The sequence below is a fragment of the Monodelphis domestica genome, chromosome 1 (assembly GCF_027887165.1).
Source record: "Monodelphis domestica isolate mMonDom1 chromosome 1, mMonDom1.pri, whole genome shotgun sequence".
Taxonomy (NCBI): Eukaryota; Metazoa; Chordata; class Mammalia; order Didelphimorphia; family Didelphidae; genus Monodelphis; species Monodelphis domestica.
Genome location: NC_077227.1, coordinates 228,274,704 through 228,294,748, shown reverse-complemented (window position 1 = coordinate 228,294,748; position 20,045 = coordinate 228,274,704). Strand labels below are relative to the sequence as shown.

Genomic DNA, 20,045 nt, shown 5'->3' with positions numbered 1-20,045 from the left:
AAAGTTTGTAAATGAAAAATTATACATGGTAATTAAATACAGGGGGAAAAGGGACAACATCAGCAGTTGGAGAGATGAAGAAAGGCTTCATACAAAAGACAGTGCCTGATCTCCATCTTAATTTTTTTTTCCTTTTCAAAATTCACAACTTCAGGGAACAGCTGGGTGGCTCAGGAGATTGAGCCAGGCCTAGAGGCGGGAGGTCCTGGATTCAAATCTGACCTCAGACACTTCCCAGCTGTGTAACCTTGGGCAAGTCACTTAATACCCATTGCCTAGCCCTTACCACTCTTCTGCCTTGGAGCCAATACGCAGTATTAATTCTAAGACAGAAGGTAAGGGTTTGGTTTTTTTTTAATCCACAAATGCTTTTTATTTTTTTGTTTAGATCCTGTGTCCAAATGGCTTCCAATCCTTTTCCAGGAGGAAATATCCTCTCGCTTTTATCCCAGAACTCTTCCGGGTCTTTTTTTAATTTAATATTTTCTTTTCCCCAAGGGACAGGCAAAAACAATTTCTAACACTAAAACTTTGCCAAGCTGCATCTTAAAGGCTGAGACAGAGGGGAAGAGGGAGAGTAGTCAGACATGAGGGTCTAAGCACAGGGATGAGAGCCGGAACATCCTCTATGAGGAACAGAGAGGACGACAGTGTGGTCCAGAAGGTTACATTCCAGACCTGCCAAACAGGGTTTTAAAACGCATCCTCGAGGTACTAAGACGTCACCGGCCTTTGGAAGCTCCGGAGAATAGATCAGAGAGGCAGAACTTGGGATGTAGAACAGGGAGGAACATTTAAACATTTGTTTACTGAACTGTCGCTTGAAGGGCCGTCTGGGACAGGTACGTGGCTGAAGACAAGAATAAATTAGAAAACACCAAAGAAACAAGAAAAAGACGGCACCTGTAGAGCCCCCCACCATAGCCATCCAGCAGCGGGAGAGAACAGAAGAAAAACTTCCTGTCCTGCCCACTTTTCCCTACCGGGAGACAGTGAGACCCTCTTCAGAGACTCCCAGTTGGCTTCCAAAATTCTTACTCAAGCTGTAAGCTAGACCGGGTCAGGGAGGACACCGAGCATCACCCACCCCTTAACAGGAATTCCATCTGCAACCTTGCTGCACTGGAATCCTCCCATGGTTGGAAAAGCTCACTACCTTTTTGGTGGGAGAAGCTCACTACCTTTTTGGTGGGAGAAGCTCACTACCTTTTTGGTGGGAGAAGCTCACTACCTTTTTGGTGGGAGAAGCTCACTACCTTTTTGGTGAGAGAAGCTCACTACCTTTTTTTAAGGCAACCTACGCAAAATTCTGTTGTTGGGACTTTTGTTTTAGTCATGTCTAACTTTTCATGACCCCATCTGGAATCTTCTGGGCAATGATACTAGATTGGTTTGACATTTCCTTCTATGGTTCATTTTATAGATGAGGAAACTGAGGCATGCAATTAAGTGATTTGCCCGTAGTCACACAGCCAGATTTGAATTCAGGTCTTTTTGACCCCAGGCCCAGTGCTCTATACACTGTGCCATCTAGCTGACTATTATAAATATATGTTTATGTATATTTAAATATATTTTATATATTTGTACATATTTGTATGTATTTAAATATATTCTATAACATATAATATAATATAATAAATATTATACTTTATAATATATAAAATATACTTATGTTTGTTTTATTATTAATATAATTACATTTCATTTATTAATAATATATTACTATAATGTATATTATAAAAATTAAGTAATTGATTAATTGAATGCTTATTCCCTGCTATCTACTTCCAGAGAAAAAACTGTTGGAATAGGAATGCAGATGAAAACATATGTTTTTATCACTTGTTTATTTGGGTATGTTTGGGGATTTTGGTTCTATAAGATTATTCACTTACACAAATGAATAATAAGGAAATATGTTTTGTGTGGTAATACACGTATAAAACCCAGATTGAATTGCTTGTCAGCTCAGAGAGCGAAGAGGGAAGAAGGGAGAGAGACAATGTGGATCCTATCACTTGGGAAAACTTCTGTGGAAATTTGTTATAAAAAATAAAAAATCCAAATAAAAAGAAATTTTAAAAATATGCTTATTCCCCTTCTCCGTTCAGTCATTCATGCATCCTAATATCAGAAGGATTCTAAGGCAGGGCTGGTGACCAAAAGTGACCTCTTGCTCTGGAATTAGCTCAAATCCTTGGAGACTTTCACCCTCTCCATCATCCCAGCCTGAGCATGAAAAGCCCATCAAAATTTAGCATCTTCCTTGGCAAGTTCTCCCTGAGGTCAAAGGAGAGCTTCCTCGGAAAACAAATAAGCCTGAGCTCTTCCAAGGACAGCCTCTGGCCTTTCACATTTTTCATGGCCCCATTGTTCTGCAGAGCAGGGAGGAGAGGAAGAAGTGGGCAGCTCAGGGATCAGGAAGGTCACTCTAAAAACACCACCAGGGGAGCTGATTCTCTGACCCTGCAGTGGTGGTGGCGTGTGCTTCTAAGGAGCACAGACAGAGGAAGTGGTCCATTCATCCATGGGGTGTTTGGGAAAGGGATGGCCTTTATGAAGAGCCGCTGCAGAATGGACCCTGTCGGAAGAGGATGGAAATCTCGGGAGTCCCCAGAGTCAAGCCTGGGGATCGGTGGTGTCTGGAGAGGCTCTCAATTACTTGGAAACTAGCATCTGCACGAGATCACTATGAGCTCATGGTGTGTGTTTCTCTTCATTCTCTCTTTCTAAATTTTCACTACATGAATGGTTCCTTTAAGAGAGAAGTTAATGAGTATTTTTTCCCCTGAAAAGCTTATCCATGTATGTTCTGGCTTAGTCCCTTTACAAGTCACCAGACAAAAAAAAATATACAAATTCGGGGGCTGCTGGGAGATGGAATGCAAATGTGACCTCAGACACTTCCTCACTGTGCAACTCCAGGCAAGACACTTATCCCCCACCCATCCCTTAGGACTCTTCTGCCTTGGAACCAATAGGATTGATTCCAAGATGGAAGGTAAGGGGTTAGAAGAGACTTTAGAAATCATCTAACCCAACCTTACTATGCTGTAGAGAAATTACCTTCGCAACATTTCTAAATGAACTTATTTTGTTTCTGCTTGAAAACTTGCTCACTATTTTGTTAAATCCGCCCATTTCTATTAAATTCTTATTAAATTAAATTAGTTAAATAGCGACATTTATCCTGAACACTGGATGAAGGCCATACCAAAGGGGACATGACCTAGGGCAGCTAAGTGATTCAATGGACTGAGTGGCAAGTCTGGAGTCAAGGAGACTCCTCTTCCCAAAGTGCAAATCCAGTCTCAGACACTTACTAGCTGTGTGACCCTGAGCAAGTCACTTAACCCTGTATGCCTCAGTTTCCTCATCTGTGAAACAAGCTGGAGAAGGAAATGGTGAGCCCATTCCTGTGTCTTTGCCAAGAAAACCCCAAATGGGGTTACAAAGAGTCTCACAAGCCTCAACGATAACCACAAAAAGAAAAAAAAAATTATCCTTAAGAAGAAAATCTTGGCACAAAGCTTTACGGAGTGTTTTTCCTCCTAAGAGCCCTATGAGGCAGGGAAAGCAGGTATATTATTATTATTTCCATTTTAGAGATAAGGGAGATAAAATCAGGTCACAGAGTCAGTCAATGGCTAAGCAAAGACTCAAACCTGGTCTCCTGCCTCCTCTTCCTTCCGTGCTTTACCAAAAGAATTCAGCTACCAAAGAAAATAACTCATGCAAGGAACAGAGTATTTATTGCCCATTTGATCTATATTGTTGTCATTATATTCAGTCATTTTAGTAGTGTCCAACTCTCGGTGACCCTATTTGGGGTCTTCTTGGCAAAGGCACTGGAGTAGTCAGCTCTATTTTTTTCCAACTCATTTTACAGAGGAGGAAACTGAGGCAAACAGGGTCACACGGCTAGTCAGTATCTCAGGTCGTATTAGAACTTGGGTATTCCTGACTACAAGCCCAGCTCTCACCCCAGCACCAACCCAGAAAATTTTAAAAGAATCTATCAGGCTGGTGACTTGGTCATAATCATACAAATCCAGGAGGACCATCACAATAGCAGGCTAAGAATCACAATGGGAATTAGCATCAAGGGATTTCTGTAAAATGGGTTTAATACCATCAGAGAACCCTTTGGGCATGCCGCTAGAAACCTCCCTCCAGACTGACATAAATCCACACTATTTCTGTATAATTTTTCTGACCAGCTCTGTTAATAACCCTAACAATTCAATTTACATTTCCCCATTTATTACCCAAAGAATGGGGGGAGGCTTTGTTACAGAGCCATGCAGTGAAAGGGCTGAAGGGGAAAGGAATAAACATTCATTAAGCCCTACTATGTGCCAAGCCTTCACATGCTAAGGACTTTGCCATTATTTGTAAATAATGTACAAAGCTCCTCGGGAACTGAAAGAACTGGATTCCAATTCAGATTTGGTGACTCTGGATAAGATATTAATTTTTCAACCATAAAATGAGGGGGTGGTTAGATGACCAGGAAGGATCCTGCACCCTCTAAAAACTACACAACATGCCAAAAAAAAATCCCTGCCAAACATTTGGAAGTGAAATGAATTTCAGCACTATGGCTGTCCCAGCAAACAGCTTACACTAAAACTGTCACCCTTGCTCAGGCTCTGTCATGTCTAACCCTACAATCCGACATTCATTCCTCTGCCTTTCCAAAGGGGAAAAAAAAATTTCTCTAGGGAGGAGAATGGATTTTTTACAGATGAACATAATTGAAGTTATCAGGCTAGTTCAGATCTCCCGAAAAGGGCCTCCCAGAAAAGAACAAAGAGGGATGAGGGACCCAAAAGGTTAGGGGAGAGAAGGCATCCAACAGCTGAATTCTTCCAAAGTCTGGTGATCCACGTCCTTCTCCAAAAGCTTTTTAACCCATCACTGAGTGAGGTGGGCTCAAAGAACCAACATACACACACACACAACAACCCATAAAAGTCCTCCATAGCATCCCTGAAAAGGTTATTTCAAAAACAACAAAATCTTGGGATATATGATTGTGATGGAATTCTACTGTGTTGTAAGAAACAATGAGATCACTTTTTTTAAAACTTGGAAAGAACTACATGAAATATTTAAAGAGTGAAATGAATAGAACCAAGAGAAGATTATATTAGCTACAAATTTCATATTCAAAGAATAACATGTGAATGTTCCACTCCAGAAAATGGACTGAGAAGTGAAAACATGAAAGACATAATCTATATATTTTGCAGAATGATGCCTTCTATGGTGTAGGGAGGAAAGAACTGAATAAAAACAATTAATTTTTAACTATCATTTCTCAAAATTCACAGACATTTTTCTACTCTTATCCTCTGATACTCAGCAGAGGACTTCTAGAATCAATTATCTGCAAGTACCTGCTTTTATCAAGTCAAAACATGGCTGCATTGCAAAGGAATAAACATTAAATAATTCAACCAAGGACATAAATTGAGAATCAACAGGCACTTAACTTATCCACTCACTATGTAGCTATTAGGCGCTCTTGCATAGGTAGAAAAATAATAGTCCTTGCCTCCAGGGAGCTTTCATTTGAACCAAGGAGTCACTATATAAACAAAATTAATACACAAATATGCCAAGATTGGGGCCAATAGAACCGCAGTCACAGACCGTGGGTGAGCACAGAGGCTCAGAGAATTTCTAAAATATGTACAAAGATTCCCCCAGATTCTAAGATATGTCTCCAGGCTGAGATAAGAAGCTAAAAAATGGGGAGGGGGGGAGAGAAAGGGGTATGTAAATAGAATTTTTGTGCCCTTGAACTACATTTCCCAGAATCCCTTTCCCTTTGTCCTCATGTTACATTCTTATATTGTATCAATAAAGTTGTGTGTAACTCTGTCCCTCTCTCTCTCTCTTCTCCAGCGTTCCAGGCTGGGAAAGCTGGCTTTACTCAGGCTTTTACTTTTGTCCCTTTATTCCTTTACTTCAAGTGATTGTTAATCAATCTTATAAAAAATAATATTTTGTGTATTAGATGTTAATTTTTAATCTTACAGAGGGGAAAGCACACACACACAGCCTTGTGGGTAAACTTGGGGGAACTCAGGCACAATCTTTACATTCTCATTTTGCCCAAACCTGGGATACGGGGACCCATTACCAAAACACTGAAAAGCCACAGAAGAGAAAACCAACCTACTGACAATATCCACCCTTTAATCAAGAAACCTCGAGATTAAGGGAAAATTGGCACCGATAAAATCATTCTTAAAAGGCCCATGAAGACGGAAACTCAGGTTTGCAGAATTTAAGAAGGCGTATGTAAACGAGCATCATTTCCTCTCTGTTTCCTGTATCCCGTTGCTTTGGCAACCGTGGGCTCCACCACAAAACAGTCATGAAGGGGAGAGAAGGAAAGGGTCCCTACCTGATAGTAGGTTTTAATGCTCCTAACCAGGATGGTCAGATTTTGTATCCGAAGGTTGACATCATTGTTGACGTGCTTGTTGATGCGCTGATTTGTCGGCCTGGGGTCTCTAGCGAGAAAAGAAGAAGAAATGAAACATTTCTTGAAAAGCACCAAAGATCAAACACCTTACAAAAACCCAGGCAGCTGCATGGCTCAGGGGCTGGCCCTGGAGGGAATTCCAATTCGCCCACAAGAAACTGAGTAGCTGTGTCTCTGTTTTAACTCAGTTTCTTCCTCTGTAAAGTGAGAATAACAGCTGTCCACTTTCCAAGAGATAATCACTGAAAAGTGTTTAGCACAGTGCCTGGCACACTGAGCACTATTAAGTGTGAGTTATTATTATTAACTTGACAATAAACACCACCAAGGGCACACTGTGTCCTCAAATAGAAATTCCCAAAAATTTCTACTGGGTCCACGAAGAGAAACTAAATCATATAACCTCTCTGGGACTCAGTTTCCTCATCTGTAAAATGAGCCAGAGAAGGAAACAGCAAATCACTCCCATGTCTTTGCCAAGAAAACCAAGAAATGAAGATGAATGAAGAACGACTGAACAACAACAAAAATCTCAGAAGGCTTAGCTAAGGTTAGAAAATATTGGAAATACCTTTTCCCAGAAAGGGGAGGGTTTTAGATGAGATCTGACAGGCAGGTTTCCATTGAGCTGGGAAGGGACTGGTGGTCTCATTCTGGAGGGGTAGAGTGTCTACTCACAAAATTTAAAACGCCCATTTCATAGACTATAAAATATTCCACTACAAAATATGCGGGGAAGGATGCTGCCAATAATTCCTGTGAGTCTTATGGCTTCTTCTCCAATGTTAGGTTAATGTCAGTCTCTATGGAAAGGAAATCGATAGAAAGACTGATCTCAATGAATGAATTTGTCCCATTTCTTTACAAACTTGTCAAATAGAGAGGCAAGACAGCAGCATGGCTCCGTGGATTGAGAGCCAAGTCTAAAGAAAAGGGTTTTACCAGGTTCAAATCTGGCCTCAGACACTTCCCAGCTGGGTGACCCTGGGCAAGTCACTTAACTCCCACAGTCTGGCCCTTACCACTCTTCTGCTTTGGAACCAATTCAAAGTAATGATTCTAAGACTGAAGGTTAAGTGTTTCTTAAAAAAGTAAAATAAAAAAAACTTGTCATGTATGAAAAAAATCAGGCTTGTTAGAACTTCAGAGTCTACTTTTCTCTACATTTGCCATGGGCTGCTTTTCAAAATAGCAACTCATATTCATACACAGTACAAAGAATTTTCCTAATATCCCCTGGGGAGGAGGAAGCAGTACAAACATTGTTATTCTATTTTATATCTTATTTATTTTTATTTTATTATATTATACATAATTTATTATTTTACTATAAAATGTTATTTTTATTTTATTATTTGTATTATATTTATTTTAAATTATTATTAAACATTATATTTTTATATTCTATTTTATAGAGGAAAGGTACAGGATCTTGGGATTTTAGCTAGAGAGGACCCCAGAATCCAACTTCCTCTTTTTTTAAAAAAGGAAGAAGCTGGGGCAGCTGGGTAGCTCAGTGGATTGAGAGCCAAGCCTAGAAGACAGGAGGTTCTAGGTTCAAATCTGGCCTCAGACACTTCCCAGCTGTATGACCCTGGGCAAGTCACTTGACCCCCATTGCCTAGCCCTTGCCTTCTGTCTTGGAGCCAATACACAGTATTGACTCCAAGACAGAAGATAAGGGTTTAAAAAAAAAAAAGGAAGAAGCTGAGGTCAAGTTACTCCTCCAAGGGCACAAAAATAAAAGCTCCAAAATCTGAACTCAGATTTTCTAATTCTAAATTGTGTGTCTTTCAATCACCCTATGATGTCTTACTCAAATCCCTCCCTCAGGTACTCTCATAGATCAGGCTTCACATCCTAGGGTCCTGACTTAAGTAGGTAGAATCAATACTCTTACTCTAAAATGTTATATTATAAATTATATTATAATTTTAAAATTATAAAATATATTATTATAAAATATAAATAATGTTAATAATTATGATACATTATAATTATATTGTTAATGATTATATAATTATATTGTTAATGATATAATTATAAAGAATAGAACATCAATGGGTGTGAAATTTCTGGAGTGAAGGAATTAAAACCCTATTTTGAAGAGCCCATAAAAGCCTTCTAAATGAGAAATGCCTACAAAAGCCTAGAAGAGGAATTCATTTCAAATGCCATTAGAAATAAAATAGCTTTATGTAATTCTATTTAAAAGCTATGGGGGAAAAACGTGTTTATTGAACACTTCACTAAAAACACTTCACACTTTGCGAGGCTGTTTTTGAAAACCTACTAAATAACAACCAGATGTGTGTGCAGACGCCTGCTCTGCCTTCTATAGAATAATCACCCAGCCACAAATTTTATATATTCATTGTTTGTCCCCAAAATAGAAATATAAGCATCTTAGGGTAGCAAAGGTTGTGCAATTCAGAAGCCATGTGACCTTATTGTTTCTCAATGGAACCTGGCCAATATTGACATTTTACATGTTTATTTTGGATCTATGAAGTACCAAGAAACTAAAGATGAACTTCATTCACTGGAAATGAGCTTACAAGACTGGGACCATTTCAGAGGAGAATGGCTAAAGGTGCCTAATGAACCCAGAGTATTTTTTTAATGCTTTAAATGAAAACTCCAACACGGGGGGAGTTTAGAGGAGTTATTTTACATGGACACCTTAAGGAACCAAAAGGATTCCCAACTTAAACCTATGTTCCCTGTATGATCCCATCAGTAAACTTCCTTGTGTCCCAGGCATCAAAGATGATAATTTTTTTTTATTTTTAAAATATATTTAAAATTTTAAAATATATTTATTTATTATTTACCTAACATTTTTATTTATTTAATTTTATTTATTTTTATTTTATGTATTATTATTTAAATATATTTTTAAAACAAAAATTTAAATTTATTTAAAAATAATTATTTTTCTTTAAACCCTTACATCCTGTCTTTGAATACTAAGGATGGGTTCCAAGGCAGAAGAGTGGTAAGGAGTAGGCAACTGGGGTTAAGTGACTTGTCTAAGGTTACATTTGAACCCAGGAAAGTCCTGTCTCCGGACCTGGGTCTCTATCCACTGAGCCACCTGGCTGCCTCAAGATGATAAATTATAATAAGCTGTTCATCTGTATTGGGGGTTTTTTGTGAATATTCAAACTATTTACTAATAGCATTTTGATCTGATCTGTCCTTATGACTGCCTATTTTCAGATCTGATTAAAGTTCATCTGTACTCTTGGCGGGAAAGAGATAATAAGGAAAAAGGCGTACAGAAATATTCATAGCGGTGCTCTTTGTGGTGGCAAAAAACTGGAAAATGAGGGGGTGTCTCTCAATTGGGGAATGGCAGTTGAATAAATTCTGGTATATGATGGAGGGAGTTTCCACACCAGAAATGTGCTGTATTGATGAAATCCCAAGTCCCAGCCCCCCCCAAAAAAATGGGGGTGAGAAAAGGATAATATAAATTACATGAGCAGAAGTAAATATGGGAAAGAAATGTTCCTAAACAAGCCAAAGCATCATTTAGATCTCAGCATCTGGGCCTGGGAGGAAGAATAAAAAGGGGAGGTGATGGGAGTTTTAGTTGTTTTCATTATTCCCATTTATCAACCAGCTTACTGTTGTCACTTAAGAAGCTTCTGACAAATGCGGGAAGAAAATGACAAGCAGAAAGTGAAAAAATCATCGTGCATTTCAGCAAAGTGCACACAGCCCACAAAGGCACTCGCCCATCCGCCCAGGGCCAGCTTTTCAGGCTGATAGTGGGGGAGGGGGGTTCCCGGGTCCCTCCCATCACCCGGGCTTGGGTTCTCAGCCAATTCTGGAAGCACTTTGCTAATTGAGAGTTACCACAAAAGAACCTCCCTGCTTACCTTAGGACTGGTGAGTCTCATTACCATCTCATTAGGGCTCCGAGGGAGCCCGGGGTAAACTAAGGTTATTTAGGAAAGAAAATTCTCTCAATTGATTCTCAGCTTCCTTTAGTAATAGATTTCAGTCCTCTCCACTCAAAATCCCTGGCATGGTGGGAGAAAATGTAAAGAAGGCGACTTGGCTTTGAGAAGAAGTCTCAGGACACAAAAACCCGGATTCAACTACTGCATCCCTGCAACTGACCTAACCTCTCCTGAGCGCTTCAGTTTCCTCTTCTATAAGGTGACTTTAGGTAGACTCTAAGGACCCCCAGTTATTTGTTTTTGTTTTAAAACCCTCACCTTCTGTCTTAGAATCACTACTGTGTATCGGCCCCAAACCCTGATGTTCCCTGGATCCCATCATTAATAGTAGATAATGATTGTCATTGTCTTTTACAATCTCTAGACACCCCCCCTTTTTTTCAGCTTTAGAATAAACAATTTTATTTTGTCCTCCCAGAAATTTTTTTGCAGATAAAAAAATTTTTTTTTAATTTTTTTTTAAATTTAGAATCTTTTTCCATGGTTACGTGATTCATGATTCTCCTCTTCCCTCCCCACTCCTGAAGCTGACAAGCAGTTCCACTGGGTTAGACTTAACAACAAAACCCTAATTCTTCTGCATTTCTGTTTCCACAGTTCTTTCTCTGGATGTGGATGGCGTTCTTTCTCATTCCTAGCCCCTTTTCTTGATTTTTTCACATTATTTAATTTTAGTTTTTAGACTATTTTCCCATGGGATATGATTGGGGGTTTTATGAACCCTAAATGATCACCCTAGTGCAAATATCAATAATATGGAAATGGGTCTTGACCAAAGACCCGTGGAAAACCCAGTGGAATTGTGTGTCGGATATGGGAGGAGGTTGGAGGAAGGGGAGGGAAAGAGCATGATTTTTGTAATCCTGAAAAAATGCTCTAAATTAATCAATTAAATAAAATTTAAAAAATAAAAAAAAAGAATATTTTCCCAAGGTTACATGATTCATGTTCTTTCCCTCCCCTCTTCTTCCTTCTTCCAGAACTGACAAGCAATTCCACTGGGTTATACATGTCTTATTAGCTTCCTTCCTTTCTTCCTTTTCCTTCCTTTCTTTTAAAAACCTTTACCTTCCATCTTAGAGTCAATACTGTGTATTGGTTCCAAGGCAGAAGAGCGGTAAGGGCTAGGCAATGGGAGTCAAGTGACTTGCCCAGGGTCACACAGGTGGGAAGTGTCTGAGGCTGGATTTGAACCTAGGACCTCCCATCTCTAGGCCTGGCTCTCTACCCAGAGCCACAGAGCCGCCCTCTGACCCTTTTCTTTAGAAGAAAGTCTTGTATTCGTATTTTATTCATCCTAAATAAAGGGGAACAGTGGATTGAGCCCTGGATTTGGAATTAGTTAGATCCACCTTTGTGAGTTCAAATCCAGCCTCAGACACCTACTACCCAGGTGACCTAGGGCCAGTGTTGGCCTCAGTTCTCTGAAATGAGCTGGAGGCCACTCCAGAATCTTTGCCAAGAAAACCCCAACTGAAATGACCCCACTGCAGCGGTAATCCTTCCAAGACAGGTAGAAAACCTGGTGCCCTGAGATGCGAGGAGGCTCCAGGCTCACAGAGCCGCCCGGCCTTCACCAAGGTCTCCAAACACCTGCATCCTGTCTTCTGCCCGGAACTAACAGCCATTCTTCAGCCCTGGCCCTGTCACCAGCCCAAGACCTTGCCCTCATCTCCTGAGAAGATGGAAAAAGACACCTGAATTTTTTTTTTAATTTTTTAAAAAAAAAATTTAATTTATTATTAAATTTTTATTTATTTAAAATTTATTTTAAAATTTTATATTTTTTAAACTCTTACCTTCCGTCTTGGACAGAAGAGAGGTAAGGGCTAGGCAATGGGGGTCAAGTGACTTGCCCAGGGTCATACAGCTAGGAAGTGTCTGAGGCCATCTCTAGGCCTGGCTCTTAATCCACTGAGCTACTCAGCTGCCCCCTTTTATTTTTTATTTTAATATTAAATTGTTATTAAGTATTCATTATTATTAAATATTTAAATTTTTTAAGCCATTTTTATAATTTTATTTCAATATAACTGTTTTCCTTTGTAATTCTACATGTTTTATTTTAGGCATCTAAAAACCAAATCTGGGAAAGGATCCACAGGCTTCACCCAACTGCCAAAGGAAAGATGAAGAACCTCTGGCCTCTAGGTTTTTCAGTGTCAAGTAAAACTGATTTTTCCCAGGAAGAGAATAGAAAGATATTTTCTAAAGTCCAAACTTAATAAACATAATTAAAATGATTGTCTCTGCCATCCCACCTACAGACTCTATTTAGTTTTATGAGTTGGTGTTCTTCAGTCATTTCAGTTGTAGCCAACTCTTTGTGACCCCATTTGGAGTATTTTTGGCAAAAAGACTTGAGTGGCTCGCCACTTCCTTCTCCAGCTCATTTTACAAATGAGGGCACTAAGGCCAAAAGGGTTAAGTGACTTGCTCAGGGTCACACGGCTAGTAAGGGTCTAAAAGCCATATTTGAACTTCGGTCTTCCTGATTCCAGGCCCAGTGCTCTATCCACTGTGTCACTGAGCTTGAGTTCAGTTTTAAGAGACTTAAATTAGACTCATTAGACCTTCCTAGTTTTCCCAGTTTCAGAATTTTTTATAAGTGACCCCAAGTGAGTTCTCCTGCATTCAAACACCAAGGGAGGAATCTAGTTTTTCTGATTAAAAAGCCAATAATTCTATTCTCAGAAGCACTGATGTCACTAGTAGGCCAGTGCCCAGAACAATTGGCTCCAATTATAGCCATCTTTTGGGGGAGTTAAACAATAAACAGTTCCCTCAGGTGACTTGTCAAGACAACCTCCCTAGGGCCCAAGAGATTCAAGTCACTTTTGAGCAATTATACTCAACAATTTCCTCTCACTATGGGTAAAGTCTGTCAGACTTGCCCTGTGTTTGACACAAAAGTTAACAGGGAATCACTAGAATTTAGCGAGTAGGGGAGTGACACAATCCCACCTCTGCTTCTGGAAAATCACCCTGGCACAATTGAGTGGCTGATGAATTTGAGTGGGGGGAGGCAGAGATTTGAGAATTCTTCCCAACTATAATAAATAATAGAGAGCCTGAATTTGGATTGTGTCTGTTGTATAATTTTCATTAAATCCAAGATTTAAAAAAATAATTTTTTTGAGAGTAATTTCAGGAAAAGAAACTCACTAACTCCTTGAATCAAAAAAGTGAACTATTTGGAGAAGGCGCTATAAAGATGCCTGCAGAAACCATACACTGCATCAAAAGATCCAGAATGAACTTTGGGATGTAGTGAATTGAGCTGAGGGGGGTTGAATGCATTTATTTTGAATATAAACTCTTATGCCAAAGGGAATTGCCCCTTAATTGCTTTTCTGTCCATGTGTCTACCTATTGGTTTTGCTCTTTCTCTTTTATTTCCCTCTTATCCCAGAATTATTATAATTTCCCCTTAGAAAGTGCAATGTTGTATTCACCTCTAGTAAGAGATCTTTAGAGATATAAGCTGGTTATTTGAAATGATTCATTGGGGAGACAAGGCATGTAAATCTAGGAGATTTCAACATGCTTGCCTCCCAATGGAATCATAGGGGGGATTATGTAGATAGAATTCACTCCCCATGGTTGGTCTGAACCAGCTAGTCTTTCCCAGCATCCCATTTGCACACTAACCCTGGGTGAATATACAAGTGTGAGGGGGGATGGAGAATAAAAGTTTTGGTGTGGCACCACCCCTCCTCTCTTCTTCCCTAACCACAGCAGGAGAAGCCACACATGTGGTCGGTTAAGTTAGAAAATTAGGCTTTATACTTCTATCCTTTTTCTTTTTTCTACTTCAAGTGATTATTAATAAACTATGGAAAATAATACTTGGAGTTATTGATATTGATTTAAATTTTATACTGTGAGTGTGAGTACAGAGAAGGGGCCTTAACCAAGATGTGTTGTGTAAGTAGAAATGACAAAAGTTCAATTCAATAAATATTTATTAAATGTTATTTATTATTATTGTTTTATTACTAATTTTGTTAAGTGCTGGAAACAAATATGGGTTGAGAATGAAGAATTAATTTTGAAGTTGTGAATCTGATTTGAGTGGGAAGTGGGTGGTACCCTAAACCATAATAAGTGGGAAGGATTGGGAGTGAGGGAAGAATTCAGTTGTGGACAATTTAGATGTTCAATAGGATTAAGGGTGGGGGCAGCACTTTGGTATGTCAAGATGGCACAGTAGGCCCAGATTTCTGGTCTAAAGGCCAGATGTGATATGAAGCCCAATTTCATGATGGTGAGAAGACTGTGAGTTTCTACTCAATCATTCACCAATCAGGACAGCACATTCTCCAGGAGAAAGTCCCAAAAAGTAAGTGAAACAACTCTCTAGGAGAATATGGTCTCTGGTCTTCCAGATGAGAGGAAAAGGGTTGGGGGAGGGGGGAGGAGGTGGGGAGGAGTTTGCACAGATGAGAAGATGCCTGGGTAAGCCCTGTTTTCCTGAAAGATGACTAGATGGGAGTGAAGTGTGTTCTGAGACTGGCTTAAATAGAATTTGTCTGCCTTATTGTTTCCTGTATTTGTCTTATGTTCCCACCATGAAGGGAAGGTCTCTCTTTAGCTAAACCTTCTATCAGCCCTAGCACCTGAAGCACTGCTCTGTAGTAATTTAATCCATATTTACTGAATTTAATTTTTTAATCCAATCAGAATATAGCAATTTCAGAGCAAGAACTCTCCAGCTGAAATTGACCCACAAGAGAAACCTGAAGAATTGATGAGCTGGCCTTTTTCTGCCTCTCTTTCTCCTGTTTTGACCCACTCAGAATGATCCTTCTGGTTTTACAAGCAAGTAGCATTTGCTTGATAAATGCCAATGGTCAGTGGAGAGAGCAATGTCCAGGAGCAAATCTCCCCTCCATAAGTTTCTGTGTAAAAAGCTGTATATATCCCAGATTTTCTTAATTTTACAATCTCCAGGTCTCAGTAAAGAAAGCCTTGGGTTTCATTGATTCTGGACTAAAAGAATCCAATAACTTAACAGGCAGACAGAATGAATAGTGCAGCCAAAATGATACATTTATCACAGGGCATTCCAGAGAGAATTCATTTTCATCTCTACACACTGGGTAGCCCTGCCAAAACAGTTTCTGTCTGAAACTAGGGAGTCATCTTTTTTTAGCTTTTAATCAAACACTGAGGTTTAGTATTTTTATATAAAGAAAGCTAGTGTCTAAACCCTATAGCCTAGTGTCTAACAACCTGCTAAAGGATTCAAACTATTCACTGGGAGGGAAAATGAATGGGCAATGTTAAGTCTTGTAACTAGATCTTAAAAGGCATTTTATAAATTAAATCTGGCTTCCCCCTCCCCTGATAAAAAGACAAAGCTTTTTTTTTTAATTTTAGTTAAAAATTTCCTTTTCTTTATCATTTGCCATAAATTAATAGTCTCCAATTAACTGATTTCTACCCTCTTAAATGCAAATCATAATTAGAACTGGATTTTCTTTTATATAGTCAGCAAGATGATACAATAGCTAGAAAGTATTGGGACTGGAGTCAGGAAGACCCAAGTTCAAATCCAGCCTCAAACACTTACTAAGCTGGGTAACCCTGAGCACATCCCTTAATCTCTGTTTATCTCAGTTTCAACTATATGAATATAATAGCACCTACCTCAAAAGAGACAATATTTGTAAAATGACTGGCATATAGTAGGTGCTATATAAATGCTTATTCCTTTCCCTGTCCCAATCTGAAAACATCTTCCTTTCACAAATACGGGATCTGATGCTCTATAGCAAAAATGAGTAAGATGGAAATAGGTATCAAGTGATAACATTTTTACAACCCAGTGGAATTGCCTGTCAGCTCTGGGAGGGGGAAGGGAAAGAAAATGCATCATGGAAACATGGAAAAATATTTAAAAATTAAAATTAAAAATATATATGGGATTTGAGGTCCAGAAAGAGTAAAGTGCTAAATATGCAACCAAGGCCTCACAGCTGATAGTAAAACTGAGGTAAGAATCCAGGTCTGCCACATCCCTGGAGCAGAGTTCTTTGCACCACTTAAAATACCTCTAACCAGCTTGGTCTGTACATTTTTAAAAGAATGGTCCACTAAGATAGAAAAACTCTGCATCCCCTTTTGAGCTAAAAACACCCATACAAGGTTAAGACTCCAGAGACCAGTATATTTTAAGCTCTTTGTATCCCTATCTCTTACCACAATGCCTGGCAAATAGTAGGAGCTCAAGAAATGCTTACTGACTGACAAATCAAAAAGAGGAAAAGCACCTAAATAGAAAGAAATGTCTAAACTAAGGGGGTACCCATCAACTGGGGAATGCCTGAACAATTAATGGTATTTGAATATAATGGAATATTATTGTGCTGTAAGAAATGATAGAGATGGTTCTAGAAAAACCTGTACAAACTGATGGAGAACGAAGTGAGCAGATGTAGAACAATGTATACAGTAATAATAATATTGTAAAAACAATCCACTGAAAGTCTTAGAACTCTGATCAGCACAAGGACTAAGCATGATTTCAGAGGACTCCTAGAAAAACAGGCTATCCACTCCTGATTGAGAGGTAATGGCCTCAAGAGTACAAATGGAGCCTTTTTTTCTTTTGGACATAGCCAATGTGAGAATCTGCCTTGTTTGAATATACATGCTTGTAACAGAAGATTTTGTTTTTCGTTCTTCTCAGTGGCGGAGGGGGGGGAAGAAATATAAATATGAAGAAAAAGTAATTTCATTAAAAAATGAACATTCCAATAGTCTCTAATTCTTCAAACCTCAATGATTCCCAGTGAAACGCAGTTTTAATGTATTTTACCAAAGAGTCAGGGGCATGAAACACCAAGAAACTATAAAATGACAGGTTGCCAGTCAACAAGGCGGCCAAAGCAGGCATGCAAAATAAAGCAACAAGAACGGATGTGGTGGAGACTAGATGACAGCAAGTATAATATCTTTTACCAAAAGGTTGTTCTGAGTCATATTCTTTATGACAAATAACAGGACTACTGCTCCCAAGTCCTTCCCTTAAAAGTGGACTTTTGAACCAACTTAGGAGGAAGGTGTTTTCCCAATTGTGCCTGGTATCCTACAACTGGCAGTCAAGATTAGAATGAAAAAAAGCACTCCCAACCCAGCCTGAAACTTTATCTTCACCCATGGATGCTCTAGCCCTAACACTTCCTGTAACCAGACACACACATAAAAGTTTCATGCACGAGAATAGAAGAGGGGGGCTTTTGACACTTGATTGAGTCACAAACTCATCAAGTCAAGTACCCGTTTGAAGTCAATTGCACTTGCAACCCTTTAATGGAGGCCATTCAATTTCAACTTTCAAAAGAAGCTACAAACCCCATTCTGGGGTCCCTAAAATAACCCAGGGTAGCCCTATGATACTATAGTCCGGCAGAGCCCACCAAGAAACTAGGCCTTAGGTCCTGGCATATGTCAACCTTAAGTCAACACTCCCCAGAGTCCCCTTTTCCCTCCTCTTCCCGCTCCCGCTCTCTGGCTGAAGTTACTTACATTTGCAACATGATTTTATTTAAAAAGATGCCATCCACTAAGTCCATGTACATAGTCAGCTTGTCTTCATTTTCGCTTCCAAATGGCCCGAACGTTTTCACCTTCAGGAAAAGAAGTCAAGCCTTAATGAAGCTGAACTATCTAGCCCTGGCTTGGGATCTCGGCACAAGTTCAAATTGTACAGGCCCTTCGTCCCTAAGGGATCGGGCGCACACAACCGCCTATGTACACGTGCGCGCACGTACCCCCGAGCCACCCCGAAGGGAAGCTCAGGGAAGAACAGTTCTCCCCCACGTCTCGGCAGTTGCTGGGTTGGCTTTCCTTCCAACCTCCCTAAAGGCACCCGGGAGGGAGAGAGGGAGGAATAACTAAACACAATCCCCATTGGTGTGGATCCGTTCAGAAGCCAAATTCACCGGGAGTTCCGGGATGGCCAGACTCTCCCAGACAGGAGCAGGTGCAAAGGTAGTCCTCTCCAGAGGAGAAAGTTTAATTCCGTAAGCAGGTCACCGCTGCGGTGCCCAAGTTAGCGTCAGAGTTGGAAAAGCTTCTTAACTTCTGTTCCCGGGGGGTTGGAGATGCAACCTCTGCCCTCTTCCCCCAATGAAAGCAACCCTCTGAAATCAGACTGAGAGTAGAGGAAGGAGGTAACCACCTGCTGCGTCCCTTTTCCAGACGCCGGCGCACAGTCTCTGGGGCCAGGGAAGGCCGGGTTTGGAAGGGGGGACAGGTTGCCAGCAGGTTTTCACTTAGCTCTAATCAGGCCAGAAGGGCTGAGGAGGACACCGGAGACCCTGCGAGGGACTGCACCGGACTGGGTGAGGGTGGGGGCACACTTTCCAAACAAAGAGCGATGCATGCGAGCCTCTTCAGGGGAAGGGGTGGGAGGGGAAGCCAGGGGCCAACGTTCCGGACACAGGGGCACGGGTCCCACCCTCTGCCGCCCCCTTTTTATCTCGTGCCAGCCCGACGGGGCGGTGGACGCTCCACTGGAAGCTTGAGACCCCGGGCGGCTTGCCACTGGAGGTGCCCCCAACCCTGCGTGCCCTCCTGAAGCCCTCGGCACCCGGGATGGCACTCACCCAGGTCACCAGCGGGCTCTGCAGAAAGAGCTCCAAGAGCTCCGAAATAGTCACGTCCATGCTGCCGCCGCGGCCGGCCGGCAGCTCCCCGGCAGCGCGTCCCCCCGGGCGCCCGGGTACAAAAGCCGAGCGGCGGCTACGCTGCGCTGCGCGGGGCTGCGGCTCGCGCCCGGGAGACAAAGGCGGGGCGCGAGCCCATGTTCCGCGTCCCCCGCGCCCAAGGAAGGGGGGTGGTGGTGGAGGGAAGAGCCCAGGGAGGGTGGGAGGGACCCAGGACTCACTCGGGTAAGGAACAATGCGAACGCGGCCCCGCCCCCTCGGGTCCCCGGGGCAGCCCCCTCGCGCCGCCTCCGCCGTGCCGCGCTGCGCCGCAGCTACCCCCGGGCGGAAAGTGGTGCTCGCGGGACCGGTGCTGAGCGTAGAGGAGAAAGGGGATTACCTCCGCACTTGGGACCAGGACTGAGTGTAGGGGAAGAAAGAGGTAGACACTGCACACCAAACCTGCGCTGTCGGAGAGGGGTGATCTGTGCGCTTGCGACTCCCACTCAGAGTGGGAGAAGACGGGGCAGTCCCTGTGGCACATGGGACCCCGGCTGGGGAAGGCTGATCTTTGCCCTCTGAGGCCGCCCGCTGCGGCCCTGCGGGAATGGGGGATGGGTCACTGCCCGGGGGATCGAGGCTGCTCTTAAGTTTAGGGGGCACGCGGCGGAAAGGAGTGGAGTCACTGCCCTCGGGACGGTATCTCCATGGGGTTGGAAAAGGGTTTCATTGCATGTGAGGACACGGCTATACGGAATGGCAGGCGACACCATCCCTCTATATTGTGGTAAAGGGGGCCACTCCAAATGAAAACGGCCGACACGCAAGAGAGGAAGGCAATATTGCAGAGAGCAGGCTTTGGGCCCTTGAGACCCTAACTCCACAGGGGAGGAAAGCCGTTCCTTATAAGTAGGAGCA

At 41.5% G+C, this 20,045-nt stretch overlaps 1 protein-coding gene across 3 annotated transcripts in view; it reads right to left on the bottom strand.

The window, feature by feature from the left end:
- Positions 1 to 19,321, bottom strand: part of CCDC88C (coiled-coil domain containing 88C) — a 244,952-nt gene extending 225,631 nt beyond the window's left edge. For 2 of the 3 annotated variants that reach the window (XM_007472588.3, XM_001366033.5), the window contains exons 1-3: positions 19,089 to 19,321; positions 18,007 to 18,107; positions 6,422 to 6,530 (exon numbers count right to left, since the gene is read on the bottom strand). In XM_007472588.3, coding sequence (XP_007472650.2) covers positions 6,422 to 6,530; positions 18,007 to 18,107; positions 19,089 to 19,148 — 270 coding nt within the window. In that variant the 5' untranslated portion in view covers positions 19,149 to 19,321. Of the gene's footprint in view, positions 1 to 6,421; positions 6,531 to 18,006; positions 18,108 to 18,661; positions 18,866 to 19,088 lie in introns of those variants that run through there. The other variant, XM_007472590.3, reaches the window with a different exon arrangement.
- Between the last annotated feature and the right edge of the window lie 724 nt (positions 19,322 to 20,045).